The following is a 17,970-nucleotide window of genomic DNA, read 5'->3' on the forward strand; positions in this document are numbered from 1 at the left end:
GAACAAAGGTAAGTGGGGAAACATGACAGAGAATGGAACTTGGTTCTGGATAGTTGAAGATGACATACGATTAATAAGATAGCAAGATGTAAGAATTGCATCCCCAAAAAACGCAACGGAGCATGGGATTGTATGAGTAGGGTACGAGCAGTTTCAATAAGATGCCTATTCTTTCTTTCAGCTACCCCATTTTGTTGAGATGTGTACGGACAAGATGTTTGATGAATAATCCCATGAGATTTCATAAACTGCTGAAATGGGGAAGACAAATACCCGCGGGCATTATCACTAAGAAATGTGTGAATAGAAACCCCAAATTGATTTTGAATTTCAGCGTGGAAGGTCTGGAAAATAGAAAATAGCTCGGATCGATTTTTTATCAAAAATATTCAAGTGCACCTGGAATAATCATCAATGAAACTGACAAAGTAGCAGAATCCCAAGGTGGAACTAATCCGACTAGGACCCCAAACATCTGAATGGACTAAAGTAAAAGGTGACTCTGCTCGATTATCAAGACGCCGAGAAAAATGGGAGCGAGTATGCTTACCGAGCTGACATGACTCACACTCTAGAGCTGACAAGTGAGATAAACCAGATACCATTTTCTGAAGTTTTGACAAACTGGGATGTCCCAATCGTTTATGTAATAAATCTGGTGAATCAGTAACATGACAAGTTGTAGAAGGAAGACAAGATGTGAGTCCATGTGATTTAGCAAGGATAAGATAATAAAGTCCGTTTGATTCACACCCGGTACCAATGATCCGCCCCGTACTACGTTCCTGTATAAAAACATGGTCATCAAGAAATAAAACAGCACATTTAAGTGATTTGGCTAAGCGACTAAAAGTTATGAGATTAAAAAGACTATTGGGAACATAAAGGACTGAATCTAAAGGTAAGGAAGGAAGTGGGCTTGCTTGACCTATTGCAGTTGCCATGGTTTGAGACCCATTGGCCATTGTGACTTTTGGAAGAGATTGAGAATACGAAATAGTAGTGAAAAAAGATTTGTTACCAGAAATATGATCTGATGCACCTGAATCAATGACCCAAGACTCAGAGGATAAAGATTGGGAGAAACAAGTCACGCTATTACCTGTTTGAACAACAGAAGCTATCTCAGAAGATGTCTGTTTACCTGCTTTGTACTGAAGGAACTCAATATAATTTGCTAAAGAAACCATCCGACTATTCAAAGTATCGGTTCCCATGTCGCTACAATTTGTAGTAGTAGGGTTAACTTGAAATAGTGGAAATAAGTAATTCCTGTAAGAAAATTGAAGAAATAGCTTGAAAAACACCGTTTACAGCAGGAAAACAAAACACTGTTCTGCGCCGGAAACACTGTAGGTCGCCGGAAAATTCCAAAGTTGTCGGAATTTGTCGTAACCAGGATGGATAGACTCGGAATTCCCTTGTGAGCAAGCTGTTCTGAAGAAATATTTTAAAAAAAAAAATGGCCGGAAAGGTCACTGTTCACGCCGGAAAAATATAAAAGTGGTCGGAATTTGATTTGAATTAGATGGGTAGGCTCGGAATTTTGAGGAGAGCACACTGTCCTGAAGAAGCTTCGCCAAAAAATGGCCGGAAAGTAACCGGAACCCTCGCCGGAAAAGTTGTTGTCGCCGGCGCGTGGATGAGCGTGGCGGCTTTTCTGTCGGATAAAATTTCAGGGGTTGGTCGTCGGAGGGTGATCTACCTCGTGGTGGTGTTGGTTTTAGCACAACACCGACAGGAAGTGACTTTCACTTAGACAAGCCTTAGGTCACCGGAAAAATTGCACGATGACTAAGTTCTTTCTTCCCGGTTAACGCTGGAATGACGCACAACGATCTTTTCTCACTAATGCTCTGATACCATGTGAGAAGGCACGGGAGAAAATATGTTATTGATATTGGATAATAAATACAATACAAGAGGTCCCTATTTATAGCTATACACTACAAGGAGATATTACTCCTCTTCCAATGTGGGACAAGACTACACTATACATATCTGTAAACTAACAGTTATGTTTTATGTTCTTTTTTCCCTTTTTGTGTCCCTCTAAACTCATTATGTGCAAGAAATAGTTTTCCTTAAGCTGCTGCAATTTAGTGAAGTTTGGCAGAAGAAGTAAGAGGATACTCATCACCTAGCTTATTTTTGATGAATAGAAGGGAAATTTGTGCAATCATAGATTTAAGTAGATCAGAGGTTTGTGTGATTTTTAGAACTAGAAGGGAGGTCCCCTTAAATTATGACAATCTAGAGGGGATGTCAACTTAATGTAATTTGTGTGCAACCTCAACTTCTCTGCATTGAAACATATCCTGATTCATGTGTTTTGAAGTGTCCACTAACTTGGTCCTGTATCAGAACTGAAAATTTGGTTTTTCTATCATCCCACTTCTTCTCCTGCATAATCACGTTTGTCATGTGAAAATCATTTAATATAAATATTTGATGGAGAAAATGAAAGTAGTTTTCCAATTAAACGCAGGCAGATTTTGTAAGTTTTGGTACCGGAAATGCGATACTTTGTTCATCTTTAGAGGTACAGATTTATAGAAAGAGAAAAAACAAACTAGGAAACTATCCCTTGACTTTTGTCAAATTGAATTTCCTGCTTGTTTCCTAATTTTATTTTCGGATCAATAGATGTTTCAGCTGGCCGACACCCACACACCCTGTCTCTTTCAGAAATCTACTTGCCCTTGAGTATACCCTTGTTTTTTAATAAATTGAGTAAACCTCTTAAACCAAACTCTTGGAGACTGTTTGAGCCCGTAGAGATTTCTTTAGCTTGCACACTCTAGTTTCATACCTTTCTTTAAAGCCCAGAGGAGGATCCATGTAAACCTCTTCTTGAAGTTATCCATTCAATAATGCATTCTTCACGTTTAGCTATTCAACAGGCCAATCAAGGTTGGCAGCAACGGTCAGAATTTATTTATTTATTCATTTGTTCTTTTTCCCTTTTTCTTTTCTTGCAGTCTGATGAAAATCAGTTCAATTGCCCTACGTACTTTTACCATTCAGTTATCTTCTTGTCATACGCAGGGAAATGATTTCTCTAAGATTAATTTTCTGAATTGCCCAACTTGTTTCTATTATTTTCCTGTCCTCATAAAGTTCTAAAGTATGAACTAATGCTCTATCATTTTACTTATAAGCTATGATAACCTGAGGTGCCTCATTTTTCTTCCTTCGTGAAGTATATTCATGACCTCTCTCTCTTTCTTTCAGGGAATGAAACAAAGCTTGGCATGAGTAGGGGCATACCAGAACCAAAGCTTACAGCCATGGATGCCATGATTGACAAGTTGACAGGCGCAATATTTGTTTTTCAGATAGTCGTTGTTATTGTTCTGGGTATTGCTGGGAATGTCTGGAAAGATACAGAAGCGCGCAAGGTTCGCGTCATATAAAACATGTTAATGATATTGTTTATATTATTTTTAAAATTTTGAGTTAATAGTCAAGTATATGTTGGGAGTTATTGAACCTCTGCTGGTTAAACTGTAATTGAAAAACAGAGTTATGTTGTGACCTCTTTATATTTTACCTTTTATGGGTAAACCTTGTTAAGTATCTATATTGTTGAAGTATATGACCATTTGATCTAAAACTTAAGCTATTAAAGAGACCACAATTTAATTTACATAATTATGTCTTCCACCCCCCCCCCCCCCCCACAAATGCGAGCTTGATCCTTTTTTCTTGGGCCAAACACATGGAAAATTTTGTGATAACGGGTGAAGGTGAGACTTGAACCCAGAACCTTGTGCGTGAGACCATCTCATCTAAAAGGTTAAACTATTAGAGAGACCACACTTTAATTTATTTAATTATGTCTTCAACACATATAAATCATGGTGTCACTGTTTCAAAAATTCTGTTTTGGGTGGACTAGACATCATTTTATAACATATAAGAAGATTTCTGCTTTTTGATGCATTTCTTTCACCCCTTTCTTTTTTTCTTTTGTGGGGGGGGGGGGGGGGGGTTGTTCGACCAAAAAATTGAGGCCTTCATATTAATTACTTATCCAGGTCAAGGTGAAACGAATCTAAAATAAGGTTGACAGAAATGCTAGAATGAAAACTTGCATTCTGATGCTCAACAATATTTCTTCTTCCAAAGAAACTCCAACTGGAACTTCTGAATGATGTGCAATCATATAAGGAATAATGTGTTTCGGCTGTTTTTCTTTGACATGGTAACCCCACCCCACCAACCGCTTCACCTAGGAATCAAATTCTGGCTCTTTCCCACCTTGCTTCCTGGAGACTCCATATGGTTTTGGAGGTGGAGGGTCCTTACCACTAGGTTATGCCTCCCTTGTCAAATGTGTTTTGGTTATATATATTATGTATAGAGAGTTGGGACTTGGGACCTTGTTAACTTAATGGAGATACTGACTAAGTTGTGGACTTGCGGCCTAAGTCTTGTTTTAATGACATGTGTTATTATTGTTGCCCAAATCTGTTACTCTGTACCAATTTATGTGATGGTATTTCCCCTTTACAAGACTTGGGTATTTCCGTCCCAAGTCTTGTAAAGTTGCTGCCATGTGACCAGGAGGTCACGGGTTCGAGTCGTGGAAATAGCCTCTTGCAGAAATGCAGGGTAAGGCTGCGTACAATAGACCCTTATGGTCCGGCCCTTCCCCGGACCCCGGGCATAGCGGGAGCTTAGTGCACCGGGCTGCCCTTTATTTCCATTTTAGTCTATCTCAAAAAGAATGGTAGCTTTCTATGTTTAGAAAGAATTTAACTTTAAACTTCTGGTTTTCCCTTAATAAGATGATTTATAGCAACACAAATACCTATGGCTTGTTTTAGACCCAAGTTTCAAAGTCCCTTTTTTTTTTCTTAAACTCCTTGCATAGTCAAACATCATCACGACCTCTGTTTCCCAGTAGTTCTGGAATTTGCTTGAACATTATTAGAACTCAGGAGCAATTGCCTATTTTACTGTATAGTGCATACATATGCGTCTGTGTATGTATATATATCTACATGTATGTGAATCCATTATCAAAAAAATGTCTGGGGAGGGAGGGAGTCAGGGAGGTGCACAACTCTGAACTGCTATGGGGTATTTGGAAATTATGAGCTCGGTTGAACTAACTCTCAATCCCAAACTTTTATGAGCTCAGTTGACTCATAAATATGGCTCTATGCTTGCACTTGATCTATGTTCCATGAGTGATGATGCCAGTCAAGATTGAGCGATGAAATCAAGATATATGTACCATCTGATATCGCACTCCAGTTAAATGTGATTTTGCTGTAGATGTATTTATGAGAATTAGATCAATAAGAAGTCACTGAAGATGTAGCATGTGATGAATTAATTTTGCTGTCTCATGGGGTATCCGTCTTGTCTCCATCAGCATTGCTGTGTTCTGGTAGTTCATAATGTGTTTTGTGTCTTTTTCTTATATGCATGTTGAGACATAATATATTAGGTATTAAAACTGTGCTCTCTCTAATAGTTTAAGCTTTTAGATGAGATGGTAACATGCTTCAACATGTTAGCAGAGAGGGCAAGAAGTCCCGGGTTCAAATCTCACTGCCGCCCAATTTCCACGTGTTTGGTCCATGAAAAAGAACTAGGCCCATACGCGAGGAGGCATGTTGCAACATAATATAATTGGGTAATTAAAAGTGTGCTTTAAGCTTTTTGATGAGATGGTCACACATTCAATATTTTTGTATATAAAAAAAGATTATATAATGCGTCTTAGATTGTTTCCTCTTGGAATAGTTTGTTTCCCCTTTCTGTCTTGCTTTCTCTATGTTTGATGGTTGAGCTCTCATGTAGCAACCTCTCGAGGTCTATAAGATCCTTGTTTGGTGTGGATTTTCATCTGTCTGATTGCAGGTTTTTGTTCATCTTGTAGCTATGGTATGTCCAATATCCAAATGAAGGTCCATGGTACGAGTTACTGGTCATCCCTCTTCGGTTTGAGCTTCTTTGTTCCATCATGATTCCCATTTCAATAAAGGTATGCTGCGAAGTATCCTTTGCACTATGGTTGTTGCATTATGGCATTTTTTGTCATATTCTAGAGTATTTTTGTAATCCTTTTTTTTTGATAAGGTAATACAACAACAACAACAACAACAAACCCAGTGTAATCCCATAAATGGGGTCTGGAGAGGGTAGTGTGTACACAGACCTTAACCCTGCTTTATAAAGGTAGAGAGGCTGTTTCCGATAGACCGATAAATTTCATTAAAAAAGGGCAAAACATGCCCGTATACAAGGAGTATAACGAAAAGTAGAAAACCTTACAAAAGGACATGGCTTTCTACGAATAACACCCAATCTTCTATACAAATAGGAACCTCAAGGGTGCACCAAAAATAAATAAGGGAAAAGAGGCTACTCCTCAAGGGTGAACAAGATCTTTTTCTACTCCATCAAAAGCTCTCCTATTCCTCTCATTCCAATCAACCCACATGAGTGCTAGGAGAGCAACATCACAAGCTCTGCGTTTTCTCTTCCGTCTTCTGACGGAAGTGAAACATATCTTCTTTCACTGTGCCTGGCATCACCCACTTGAAACCAAACCAACTCAAACCCCCCACAAATAAGATGCTATCCGGCAATGTATAAAGAGGTGATTCACATCTTCTCCCGATTTTTTGCACATGAAGCACCAACTAACACATATAATCTTCTTCTTCCTCAAATTCTTCGCCGTCAAGATCACCCCTCATGTAGCTAACCAAGTAAAGAAGCACACCTTTCTCGGTACCCTGGGAATCCATACCGAATTATGTGGGAAGACAGGCTCCTCCCTAGATAGAAGCTTCTCATAATAGGACTTCACAGAAAAAATGCCATTTTCCCCAGCACTCCATCTCCATGTATCATGACTATCTAGTGAAATTTTTTGGTCGTGAAGCAATTCGAGCAAGTTTTGAAATTCTTCTACCTCCCAATCTTGCAAGTTCTTCTAAATCTCACATCCCACTGCTCTTCTCCTCCTTGTAGACTCCACAACCGTTGGACATGCATTTTTGTAATTCTTAGCAGTCATTTATCAAAAAAGTTCCTTTTACGGCAGTTACGTTTTTCTATTGTAGAATGCGCAAAAGCAAAGGTATCTTGGTAGAAGTAGCAAAGCAATCTGCTATACTTTTATTCAGATTAAAAAGTAATTTGTGCGTTCAAGTTGATTGTTGTACATCTTAAAGACCCAATTTTTATGAATTGTCTAGTTTCACTGGTAGCCTAAAGTATGAACTTTTGGGGAGCAAATAGAACTCCAGGCTGGTAGTGGCTATACAACTGGAGTCATAACTTCAACTTTCACTATTTTTGGCTCCTTTGAATTATATTATTACAATATTACTGTATATACCGGTGCAGTTGAGTGTTCTTTTCTTCAGATCTTTATTATGTTCTGGTCTGAATGTTGGCTCTTAATGGTTAAACCTGTCCTGTGTTGCATGCAGTGAAGAGGAAATTAATGCATAGCCAAAATATATCTTACTACATTCTATACCAATTTCTAGTTATATCCGATAATAGAGGTAGTTGATAGCTACTTTCTTGATAGTTCTGCATAATTCTGTCCTTCGTCCCTTTCTTTGATGGATCCTGGTGTGATTTCCTCTCACTTAATACTGGCATATGCTGACTATAATTCCCACATTCTTCATCCTTTTCACCATATTCAGCGTCTTAACCACCATAAACACCTTTTCTGTAGTTTAGATTCAACTAGTTTAGTAATTTGCTTTTAAATGTTATTCTGTCGTCTCCTTTTACTTTTACTTTTTCAATATTTCTTGTGACATATATTTCATAGGACTCTATGAAGTTAGATGTTTTGAGGAATCGACAGTGTTACTCACGTTATCCTTAATATCCTGATCTGATTGAATTAGCTTTGAAGGTGGTCTAGTAAACTTGAGCACATTATAGAACTAATGGGTAATGGCAACAGTGGTGGATCTAAGATTTTATTCAAGTGGGTTCAGTCAAAGAACGACGCCGATAAATAGAATTTGCTCACTACTCAGTTTTGTTCATCATGTGACCTCAAAATAAAGTCATTGACGCTCTTTTTTTAATCAAAGTTGGGATTTTTTAAAAAAAACTATTTACTTTTAATTTTAGAATTTTATCTATATATTAACAAATTTTACTTCAACCAACTTATAAATTTATTAATTTTAACAAAAAAGTATTTTACCAACTTAAAAATCTTATAACTGTAAGAAATTTAACATAATAAGTATTTACAAACAAAAAAAAAGTAAAAAAAAGGAGTTATGAACTAAAATAATTGATACAAACGTTTAAAGTAAAAGAAATTATATACCAAACTAGAATTTTCAGTATAACACAAATTAACAATTTTAACACATATAAACTAAACTACATTAAATTAAAAAACTATAAAATAATCTCAACAAAGCACTCTCATGTTTTAGCAGAAATTATGAAAGAGAGAACCAAAATTCACTTTATGAAAAGTTTTTTTTTTTTTTTTTGAAGTAAAATAGAGTTTAATAAAAATAGCTATTATGGATACAAGGTAACAATAGGTGATGAAAACAAAAAGATAACAGGTAAAATAGTATATTAGTGTATAACAAAGTAATGAACTGGAGCATGAAATGAAATCTGGAACACACATAAGTTAGCCGCATCAGAGATTCGAACTTTTGACCTCTGCCTCCATTATGAACACTCTTTGCCCCTACTCTGCAGCTTCCATTTGTGTCAAGTGGGTTCATGTCTTATAATCCGATCTTTTTCATGATTTTCTGATGAAGTTAACAGGTGAAAATAATTAATTTTTTCGATGAAGCGGGTTCAATTGAACTCCCTTACTATAAGGTGGGTCCGCCCCTGAATGGCAGTAGGTGATTGAATTCTTTCTCAACCTTTAAGAGGAAAAAGAACATATTTTTAGTTCTATTTATTCTAACTGAAATAATTCTTGTTGAACCAATATACAAACTGAGGGTAACTGTTGACACAAAAATGTAGGGTATGATCTCTATTCATGCTATTGTAGTGGTATAGACATAAAAGTAAATATATGCAACTTTACAAGGATAGGTATGATAATGCTTCCAATTTAAGTTTTTAAATTTTAAAAATAAAATTGACAAGGTTAATTTATGCAATTAGAAGTGTACCTTTTCCTTTTGGATTAGAAGATATATGGCTTCAAATGTGTGTTTGTTCTTTTTGATAGGTATCACTGGATCTTGTGAAAAGCTTATATGCCAAGTTCATTGATTGGGACAATGAGATGGTTGATCCAGAAACTGGTACTCCATCCCGTGCAACAAAGTAAGAAACATTGTCTTAGTTTTAATTTTTGTTTGCTAGCATATTTGCTATTCCATTGGTTTATGTATCTTCTTTCTCTTTCATGGCAGCACAGCAATTAGTGAGGATTTGGGGCAAGTAGAATATATATTGACTGATAAAACTGGGACGCTTACTGAGAACAAGATGATCTTTAAAAGATGTTTTTTTGGTGGAACCTTCTATGGGAGTGAAAATGGAGATGCTTTAAAGGGTAAGGCCTTAGTTATATTTTCCGTGAGTTATCTATTATTGACTCGTGTATTTTCAACTTTTTTCCAGTTTTAATAGTATACATGCTGTCAAAGAAATAGATACAGAAACAGAGTCTAGATAACTTGGAGTACGACCTGATGTGAACTCAATTACCCACACTAATGAATTTCATGTACCCATTAAAATGCTTTCAGCTTTCCAATGTGCTATTTGAGATCCTACTTTGGTGTTTCAAGATGGCTATAAATTGGAAAAAGACTTGATTTTAGACTATTATCCAAATGAATTGCGAGCAGATTTTAGTACTGGTTGAGATACAAGGTGCTTAGTGTAGGGCAATCCACAATCCTAAGAGTTATAGATCTATTTTTCTATTATTCTACATCCACCTCTATTTAGCTTTTTCCTTGGTTATCTTATTGAGATGTTTAAATCGGTAGCTAGCTTTCGCACCCAAGAGCGTGGCCTAGTGGTCAATGAAGTGGGTTGAAAACCATGAGGTCTCAGGTTCAAATCCCAGTGGAGGCAAAAACGCTAGGTGATTTCTTCTCTTCTGTCCAAGCCTTGGTGGATAGAGTTACACGGTACCTGTAATGGTAGGAGGTAGCAGGTACCCTGTTGAATTAGTCGAGGTGCGTGTAAGCTGGCCCGGATATGACGGTTATAAAAAAAGTAGCTATCTTCTTTCTGCAAGCTCTTGTTTAGTACAAAATACTATTTTTGTTAGTCTTGGGTTTTGAGTTAAGTTTCAGAGTGACCCATGATTTCGCTACTTTGCTTCTTTTGAAAAAAAAAAAAGTACGAAAAAGTGGCTGCTTGTCTGCTTTTCTCACAACTCTGCTGCTTGCCTGATGCGGCAAAAGTTCAGAAAAAGGTATTTTCCAGCTCTTTCTTTTCCTTTTCCTGTCAATCCAAACTGTGTTTACTCTCTGTTTGAAATGAGGGAGACTCCTCAAGTGGGTACCCTACAACTTGAGCATGTGAAGTATGCAGATAATTAGCATTGCATAAAACAAACATACAGGACCTTACTCAATTCTAAAGCTTGGGATTTAGATAGTTGCTTCCATGTTTTAGAATGTTTAGCTAGTATGGGCTTGCATTTTGTATATCTGGATAACATTGTTAGTTCCAGCTGGAAGTTTTTACTGCTCTCTTCTGTGTCATGCAAATCTATTGATCAAAACAACTTCAAACTTTTGATCCTAGGGAGGACTATAATATCTTTCACAAAAAGTAGTCTCTCTTCTTTGCATCATCTTCAACTTATTTTGACCTTTCCTTATCTGATTTTCCTCTTTCTCTGGGTTGAGAACTAATGTGTTCTCCATACTCTTTTTCCTTATCGATTACCCTTCTCGCAAAAAAAGAAAATAAAACAAAACTTTGTTTCTCGTGCAGATTCAGAGCTGCTTAAAGCTCTTGCCGCTGGTTCCCCAGATGCTATCCGATTTCTTATTGTCATGGCAATATGTAACACAGTAGTTCCTGTACAAAGGTATTGGATGATTTGTCTATTATTGGTGTCTCTGTTTTCTTTCTGTAGTAGAATTCTGTTTCCTGGTACCTTATAATTATTTTTCTTTCATTAACTTTCATATTTCTTCCATTACTGCCCATAGCAAAGCTGGAGCAATTTCATACAAGGCACAATCTCAAGATGAGGAAGCGCTTGTGCGTGCTGCAGCTCGCTTAAATATGATTTTTCTTGAAAAGAAAGGGAATATTCTTGGTATGAATCTGTGTGAGGAAAGCAGCAATACTATTTACATTTTTTATATAATTGTAATATTCTTCTCTTGAAACCTTCTTTTCTCACGCAGATATCAATTTTAATGCTTCATTGGTCCAGTATGAAGTGTTGGATACCCTAGAGTTCACTTCTGACAGAAAAAGGATGTCTCTGGTGGTCAGGGACTGCCAAAATGGAAATATCATACTTCTATCAAAGGGAGCAGATGAGGCTATTCTGCCTCATGCACATGCTGGTTATAATTCTTTACCCAGTAGTACCGTATTCCATAAATTAACAGAGGAGAAGTCTGAATCTCTGTGAAAGTTGATTTTTGTGTCCTTCTGTTAAAGGATTACACCAACATTTTATCTACAATTTCTTCTCTCATATGACACTATGTATTTGCTGCGAATGTATCATGTCACCTACTCCAATAACTTTGTTTTACTGCTTCTATCATTACTGCACAAGAGCAACTATTAGTATGCCTTAATCTCAAACTAGCGGGAGTTGGTTATATGAATGCAACATCTATTTCGCTCTATTTGGACCAGTTCCATACTAACACTCAATAATTTGGGGTTTGACATTCTGGCATACAAATCTCTAAATATACTAAAAAAAAGGCTCTTGGAAACACCAGATCTAGTGTAAGTTTATCAATCTGATTACATCTTAATACCAATTATTGGTATCACCTCTGTAGATCTTTTGCTTCCATTTTAATTATAGTCTATCTTTTGCTTGCTAAGTCCACATAAATTCAGAGAGATGGTGACTTCCTTCTACGTGATTTTAAGAGTGCTTTTAATGGGACAGAAAATGACTTTGTAAATTTGAAGGAATAGCCTCTTATTCTAGTTTCCTTTTGATGCATCCATGAGGTTCTGGTTTGTATAAAGATTGAGTGTAATTTGTAAAGAATCACATCTTTTGGTATGTTCTCTACTTTTTAGTAAACTAGTATATGGGAGATGTTCCCAACATTGAGAAAATTATCTACCTTATAAAAAATAAAAAAATTCTACCTCGTTCCTTTTAACATCTTAAATCATCACAGTGTCACACCTACAATCTGGTGCTTCCATCACACCATAATGGACAAAATCTAATAATGAATTTAATTTATTTGGAAAATCTCCTTTTTGCATCGAAAGTCAAAAGTTGGACTGGGAACTCAGTTAACAAATGGTGACCCCCTTTTTGTCTGTGTTCACCCTCTTCTTCCTCTCTTTCTGCTTGTCTCTTTTCTCTGTTCTCCTCTAGCAGCACTCCTCAGTGTGTCTCGTGTCTTCTTGTCTCTTCTATCTCTTTTGGAGTTTTTGAAATTCTTAGCCGAGGCGATAAAAAGGTGAAGGTGGCTCTACTTACTTTTTTATTTCTATCATTTTCCTTTTCTTTTCGGTAGGGCTAAGTAGGGAGTGATCTTCCAAGAAACATTTGATTGTATTCCCCACGCTTTGCTACCATTTTAGAGTGACTTTTGTGGAATATTTCTGTGTCGTTTAGCTTGATGTGGACAGCAGAAGTTCTTGTCGGGTTTAGCTCCATTTATAGGTCAAAAAGGCCAGGTGATCATGGTAGCTTCTAGGATGAGCTAAAATTTTATTTTTCGTCTTTGTTCTAACAAGTGGGTTTTTGGTGGGAATTTTAGGCTCATTAGGAGTACTAATGAGAAAATTTCAGGATCAGGGTTAACAGTAGTTTGAGAGGTTTTGATATTGTCACTCGAGATTGTGACGTAAGGGATATTCCTCTTACCAATACTCAATTCGCTTGGTGTAGGCTAGGACATTATCCAATTGCAAACTTGCACATATTGCTTCCTTTCTTCAGTAGAATGAGACATTTCCTTATATAGTACAAGAGATCACCCCATGCATTTTCTCAGATCATTTTCAAGTTGTTCTCCATTTTCCTCAAGTTTTGCTGGATCAAGTGGGTTCTATTCCTTTTAGATTTGAACTATGTGGCTTTCTACTAGGTTTATCCATCCTTTTGGGAAATGGTCGAATGTTGAGTAAACGTGTGGTGGGCTTCTACTCTTTTCAGATTTAAAATATATTCTTTCCCAATGTAACCTAGCATTCTTCTTTTATCTCTTACTTTTAAGTCATCTTTTGCTTTCAAAACTGTCACCTTTTGCTTTCAAAAGTTCGTCCACTTTCATTATTTTGTTTTTGGCTGACAAGGAGAATCTTTAGACAACTTTTAGTTTGCACATGAGATAAATAGCTCAAAAGCAGGAGTGTGCATTTGAGGACAGTAAATGGCAGAGATTCTTTGACAAGTGATTGAGGGAGGAGACTGGAGTGTAGCAGGATAGGTGCAAAGTGAGGTAGAAGAGTCATCAGGCGAACAGTCATGAAAAAAGAATCTCACCTTCAAACAAACTGCATCAATGTGGAAATGAGGGCATAGCTGGGAGGATAGATCTCAGTTTGTCACCCTTTTTATTTTTGGAATTTGCTTTTATTTCCATTGTGACAAGAGTGGGTTGCTCTAGTGGTGAGCACCCTCCACTTCCAACCAAGAGGTTGTGAGTTCGAGTCACCCCAAGAGCAAGGTGGGGAGTTCTTGGAGGGAGGGAGCCGAGGGTCTATCGGAAACAGCCTCTCTACCCCAGGGTAGGGTAAGGTCTGCGTACACACTACCCTCCCCAGACCCCACTAGTGGGATTATACTGGGTTGTTGTTGTTGTTGTTGTTGCTTTTATTTCTATTGTAACATTTTAAATTTGGCACGGGGGAGAAGAAGTGCAGACAGTGTTTAGTTTGTGCATAACAATAAGTAGCTCCGGAACTCTGCGCAATACTTATGTAGGAGTATTCAGCAATGTTTTTGTTCTTTCATCTTAGTCCCTTTCTTAACTAAGTGTTCCATTTATCCTTGACCACTGCTAGAGCATCTTAGATCTGACAAAATGCTGACATTCTACTATTTTGAAATACTTTTCTTTGCTACTGCATCATCTATTCATCTGGTTGCTTAGGAGAGTTAAAATCTGTGGTTGCTATGCATATTTTCACTTTCAAGATTGAGAAGGAGGTGCCATTTTTTTTTTTTTTTTTTTTGTGTGTGTAAATATTTGGTAATCTCGTGCTGAATTGTTCTGAATATTTATGCTGAGACAATCTGATTTTGTTATGTAAGTTGTATATTTACTAAGCCATCCTGCTGCTCAACTGCCAATGCTTCTTATTTATTGATGGAAAGAATATGTACTAGGACAACAAACACGGACCTTTACTGAAGCTGTGGAACAATATGCTCAATTTGGTCTGCGGACGTTATGTTTGGCATGGCGTGATTTAGAAGAAGAAGAATATCATGAATGGTCATTACTGTTTAAAGAGGCTAATAGTTCATTGGTCGATAGAGAGGTGAGAAATCATCACTATGGTTTATGCTTGCTACTATTGGCTTTTTTCTTGCAGCGAAGATTAGATCACCTGTGTTGTGTGCCCATTGTGCTCTGGACTTTCTGTTGGGTGCTGCACAAGTTTTCAATTGACTGAATGCTCCAATACTTGTGTGCTGCAGTGGAGAGTAGCTGAGGTCTGCCAAAGGATAGAGCATGGCTTTGAGATTATTGGAGTTGCAGCAATTGAAGATCGTCTACAGGTGACACTGCTTTCTTTTTCTTCTCTTTATCCTGGTAAGGCTTGCTTGCTGTCCTGACACAATTCTTGCAGTTATGCAAAGATGCTCCTTTTAGAACTATAATTCATTTTGTCTCTTGGTCAATGAGTTTCGTAATCTGACTTTTCACTTGTATATGTATACACATATATCTAGGATGGTGTGCCTGAAACAATTGAGACACTCAGGAAGGCAGGAATAAACTTTTGGATGCTGACTGGTGACAAACAGAATACGGCAATACAGATTGCCCGTTCATGTAATTTTGTTTCTCCTGGTATGCCCTGTTGATTCTGTTTTCCTTCTGGTTCTTTTCTAATTTGTACTTTCTTGTACAACGTCTCCAACTGTTTGATGACATATTCACGCCGCACTCTTAGATAGCTCAAATGCCTGACTGAGTTTTTACAAAAGATAAGAGACAAAGTTATGCTGAACAAAAATTGCATTAGGACTTCAGAGTTTCTCTTCTGTTAAAGAACTACTGCTGCTTCCCATGTTTGTGATCAACAAAATCCTTCCAATCAACTCCTCGTACCTTATGCTTGCTGCTAGATGCATTATCATAAAGGATTAGTTTGAGTCCAGGTAAAGTTTCCTGCAGTAGGCTGGGAAAGTAAGGAATATTTTGGGCACCTTTGAATTGTCTAACTAAATGAGCACGAATAGTCTTGTGATGGATGTGAAGTGGAGGGCCAAATAATCAAAAGAAAGAAAGTGGCTTTGGTTCAGAGATTCTTCATTGTAGCATTGGAAGTTGAACTCTAGTGCCGCTAAAGAAAGGAAAAGACATAATGATTTCCTACAATGATACTGATGAACAGATGCACTAGAGTCCAAGTTGATACCAAATAAAATGGACAGACAGTGACAGTTTGAGAGCCATTAACAGCAGTGTTGTCAAAGGCGCGCTTAAGCCCTGAAGTGAGGCTCAAAACACGTTTAGCGCTTCTCCTCGCTTTGTGTGTGCTTTAGTGTCGCATCAAAGCTCTAAGGCACACTTTTCCTTGCCAATGAGTGTAATCCTGAAAAGGCGACCTTAAACAATTGATATTTCACTTTATCGTGATTTTTATTTTCAATTTCTTTGTCCATATATTTGTTATTCATGCTTATAATGATTAGTCTTGGACTACATGCATATTTTTACTTTTTCTCCCATTGCACCTTTCTTCATTAAAGCCCACGCTTTATTTGCACTTTGCGCTTAAAGCCCCAACGGACCTTAAGAGCGTTTTTGCGCTTTTTGCCTTTGATAACACTGATTAACAGTTTCCTGCAACTCTTGTGTAAATATCAGAAGCTTGGTATCCGACACTTAATCACAGCAAACCTTCTTAGAGCATATATGGAAAAAAAGATAAATAGATGGATAAGAAAATAGAAAAATAAAGTGACAGTTTGAGAGCAATTGATAGGTTTCCTATTATCAGAAGCTTGGACTCCTGAAACAAAGTTCATCCATCTTATTAGAGCATATACAGTGATAAAGACGGGACTAGTGTTAAAATTTGGTCTTAGGTTACCAAACTGCGGAATGGAATGTCTGCAAGTTCCACTTGCAGTAGGAATGACATGCAGCCACTGTGCTGTCTTTGTTTGTACTGATTGCATGGAGATCAGGGAATTGTTCCTTTGCTAACCATTTATCTGTCCACAATTTCACTATCTTTTCTTTCCTTATTTTCATTTTTGGGAACGAGAAGTAGCACCTCTAGCCATGATATGGACCATTTTGTTATGGGTATTTTTTTGTTTTTTTTGGGGGGGGGGGGGGTGGTTCGGAAGGAGAGATTTTTTTATCATGGCGGTGTTAGGTACACCTCGACTGCTCCACTAGGTACCTCCTATCTCCCACAAGTACAAGTACCGGATAACTCGACTCACCAAGGCTTTGGAGCTTAGGCAAATGAGAAGACATGACCTAGCATTTTATCTCTGTTGGAATTCAAACGATGGTCTCTATTGATTTTCATCCCATTTCATTAATCGTTAGGCCACACCCTTGGGTGCAAAGGGAGAGAAAACTTTGTACCGCCACCGGCTCTCAGGGATTTCTTGGTTATCCAAAAAGGAAAATCTCTTGGCTATCGAAATATATAAAAGACCATAATGCTCTTGGCTCCAAAATGTTAATGGCTAGCCTAAATATAATCCATCTTTCAAAGCGAGCCAGATGCAAAATGAAGTAGTGTTTTCTGATTTTTCCATGATAAGAATTAAGATATATTCGTTATTGAATCTTTTCGTGTTGAGGTTTAATTTTCTTATGATTTCTAATTTCACCCAAAACTGATTGCCGACATTAGCATGTCGTATACTAGGACAAAGGTCCATTTGATTAGATCAAAAGATGCAATGCTGAAAACGAGTTGGTCTTCTAGTTAAAACAGAATGAAATGGAATAATATTCTAGGCGATCTCCTGCCAAGCGCTCTTGTTGCGTGACACATCCAATAATGCCGCAAGCCTTCATCTTCAGAAATGCTTTTCAGCTGCATGACAAAAGCAATTAAATAAGATTGCTTCAAAGTGAAAAAGGAAAATGGATATGCTAAAGGCAGACTAATCCTCTGGATTGTATTCTCTAATGCCATCAATTGTGTCGAGAGAAGTTTTTCCTTCAAAACAATTGTGCTGAGAGATGCTTTTATTTTCTGAATGACATGTTTGCAGAACCAAAAGGCCAGCTTCTGCTGATTAATGGGAGAACTGAAGATGAAGTAGGCCAAAGTCTGGAGAGAGTTCTTCTCACAATGAGAATAACAAATGCAGAACCCAAGGTATGTTGAATTGAATTCATATCTATCTTGACGAGTGTTCTATCTTATTGACTGGTATACTAACTCTTTCATTTGCATCAGCACCTAATAACTTCGAGCCTAAATGTTTTCTTGGCTTACAATTTTATAATCTCCTTTGCTAAAGGATAAACAGAGATCACAAATAATTGAATATTCCAGCCATAACTGCATCTTCAATTGCGTCATTTTCTTAGATCTGGATAATATGAGCTTCTTTCCTTGGCCATTGTACTTGCACAT

At 37.4% G+C, this 17,970-nt stretch overlaps 1 protein-coding gene across 1 annotated transcript in view; it reads left to right on the plus strand.

The window, feature by feature from the left end:
• LOC104120125 (phospholipid-transporting ATPase 2) overlaps positions 1–17,970 on the plus strand; it is a 46,902-nt gene that overhangs the window by 11,560 nt on the left and 17,372 nt on the right. Inside the window, exons 7-17 of the mRNA XM_070199898.1 lie at positions 3,235–3,401; positions 5,897–6,001; positions 9,218–9,315; positions 9,405–9,547; positions 10,951–11,047; positions 11,172–11,281; positions 11,373–11,537; positions 14,513–14,667; positions 14,828–14,908; positions 15,083–15,203; positions 17,603–17,709. Of these exons, the coding sequence (XP_070055999.1) occupies positions 3,235–3,401; positions 5,897–6,001; positions 9,218–9,315; positions 9,405–9,547; positions 10,951–11,047; positions 11,172–11,281; positions 11,373–11,537; positions 14,513–14,667; positions 14,828–14,908; positions 15,083–15,203; positions 17,603–17,709 (1,349 nt within the window). The remainder of the gene's footprint in view (positions 1–3,234; positions 3,402–5,896; positions 6,002–9,217; positions 9,316–9,404; positions 9,548–10,950; positions 11,048–11,171; positions 11,282–11,372; positions 11,538–14,512; positions 14,668–14,827; positions 14,909–15,082; positions 15,204–17,602; positions 17,710–17,970) is intronic.

Source organism: Nicotiana tomentosiformis, chromosome 4, assembly GCF_000390325.3.
Source record: "Nicotiana tomentosiformis chromosome 4, ASM39032v3, whole genome shotgun sequence".
In the NCBI taxonomy this organism is placed as follows: Eukaryota; Viridiplantae; Streptophyta; class Magnoliopsida; order Solanales; family Solanaceae; genus Nicotiana; species Nicotiana tomentosiformis.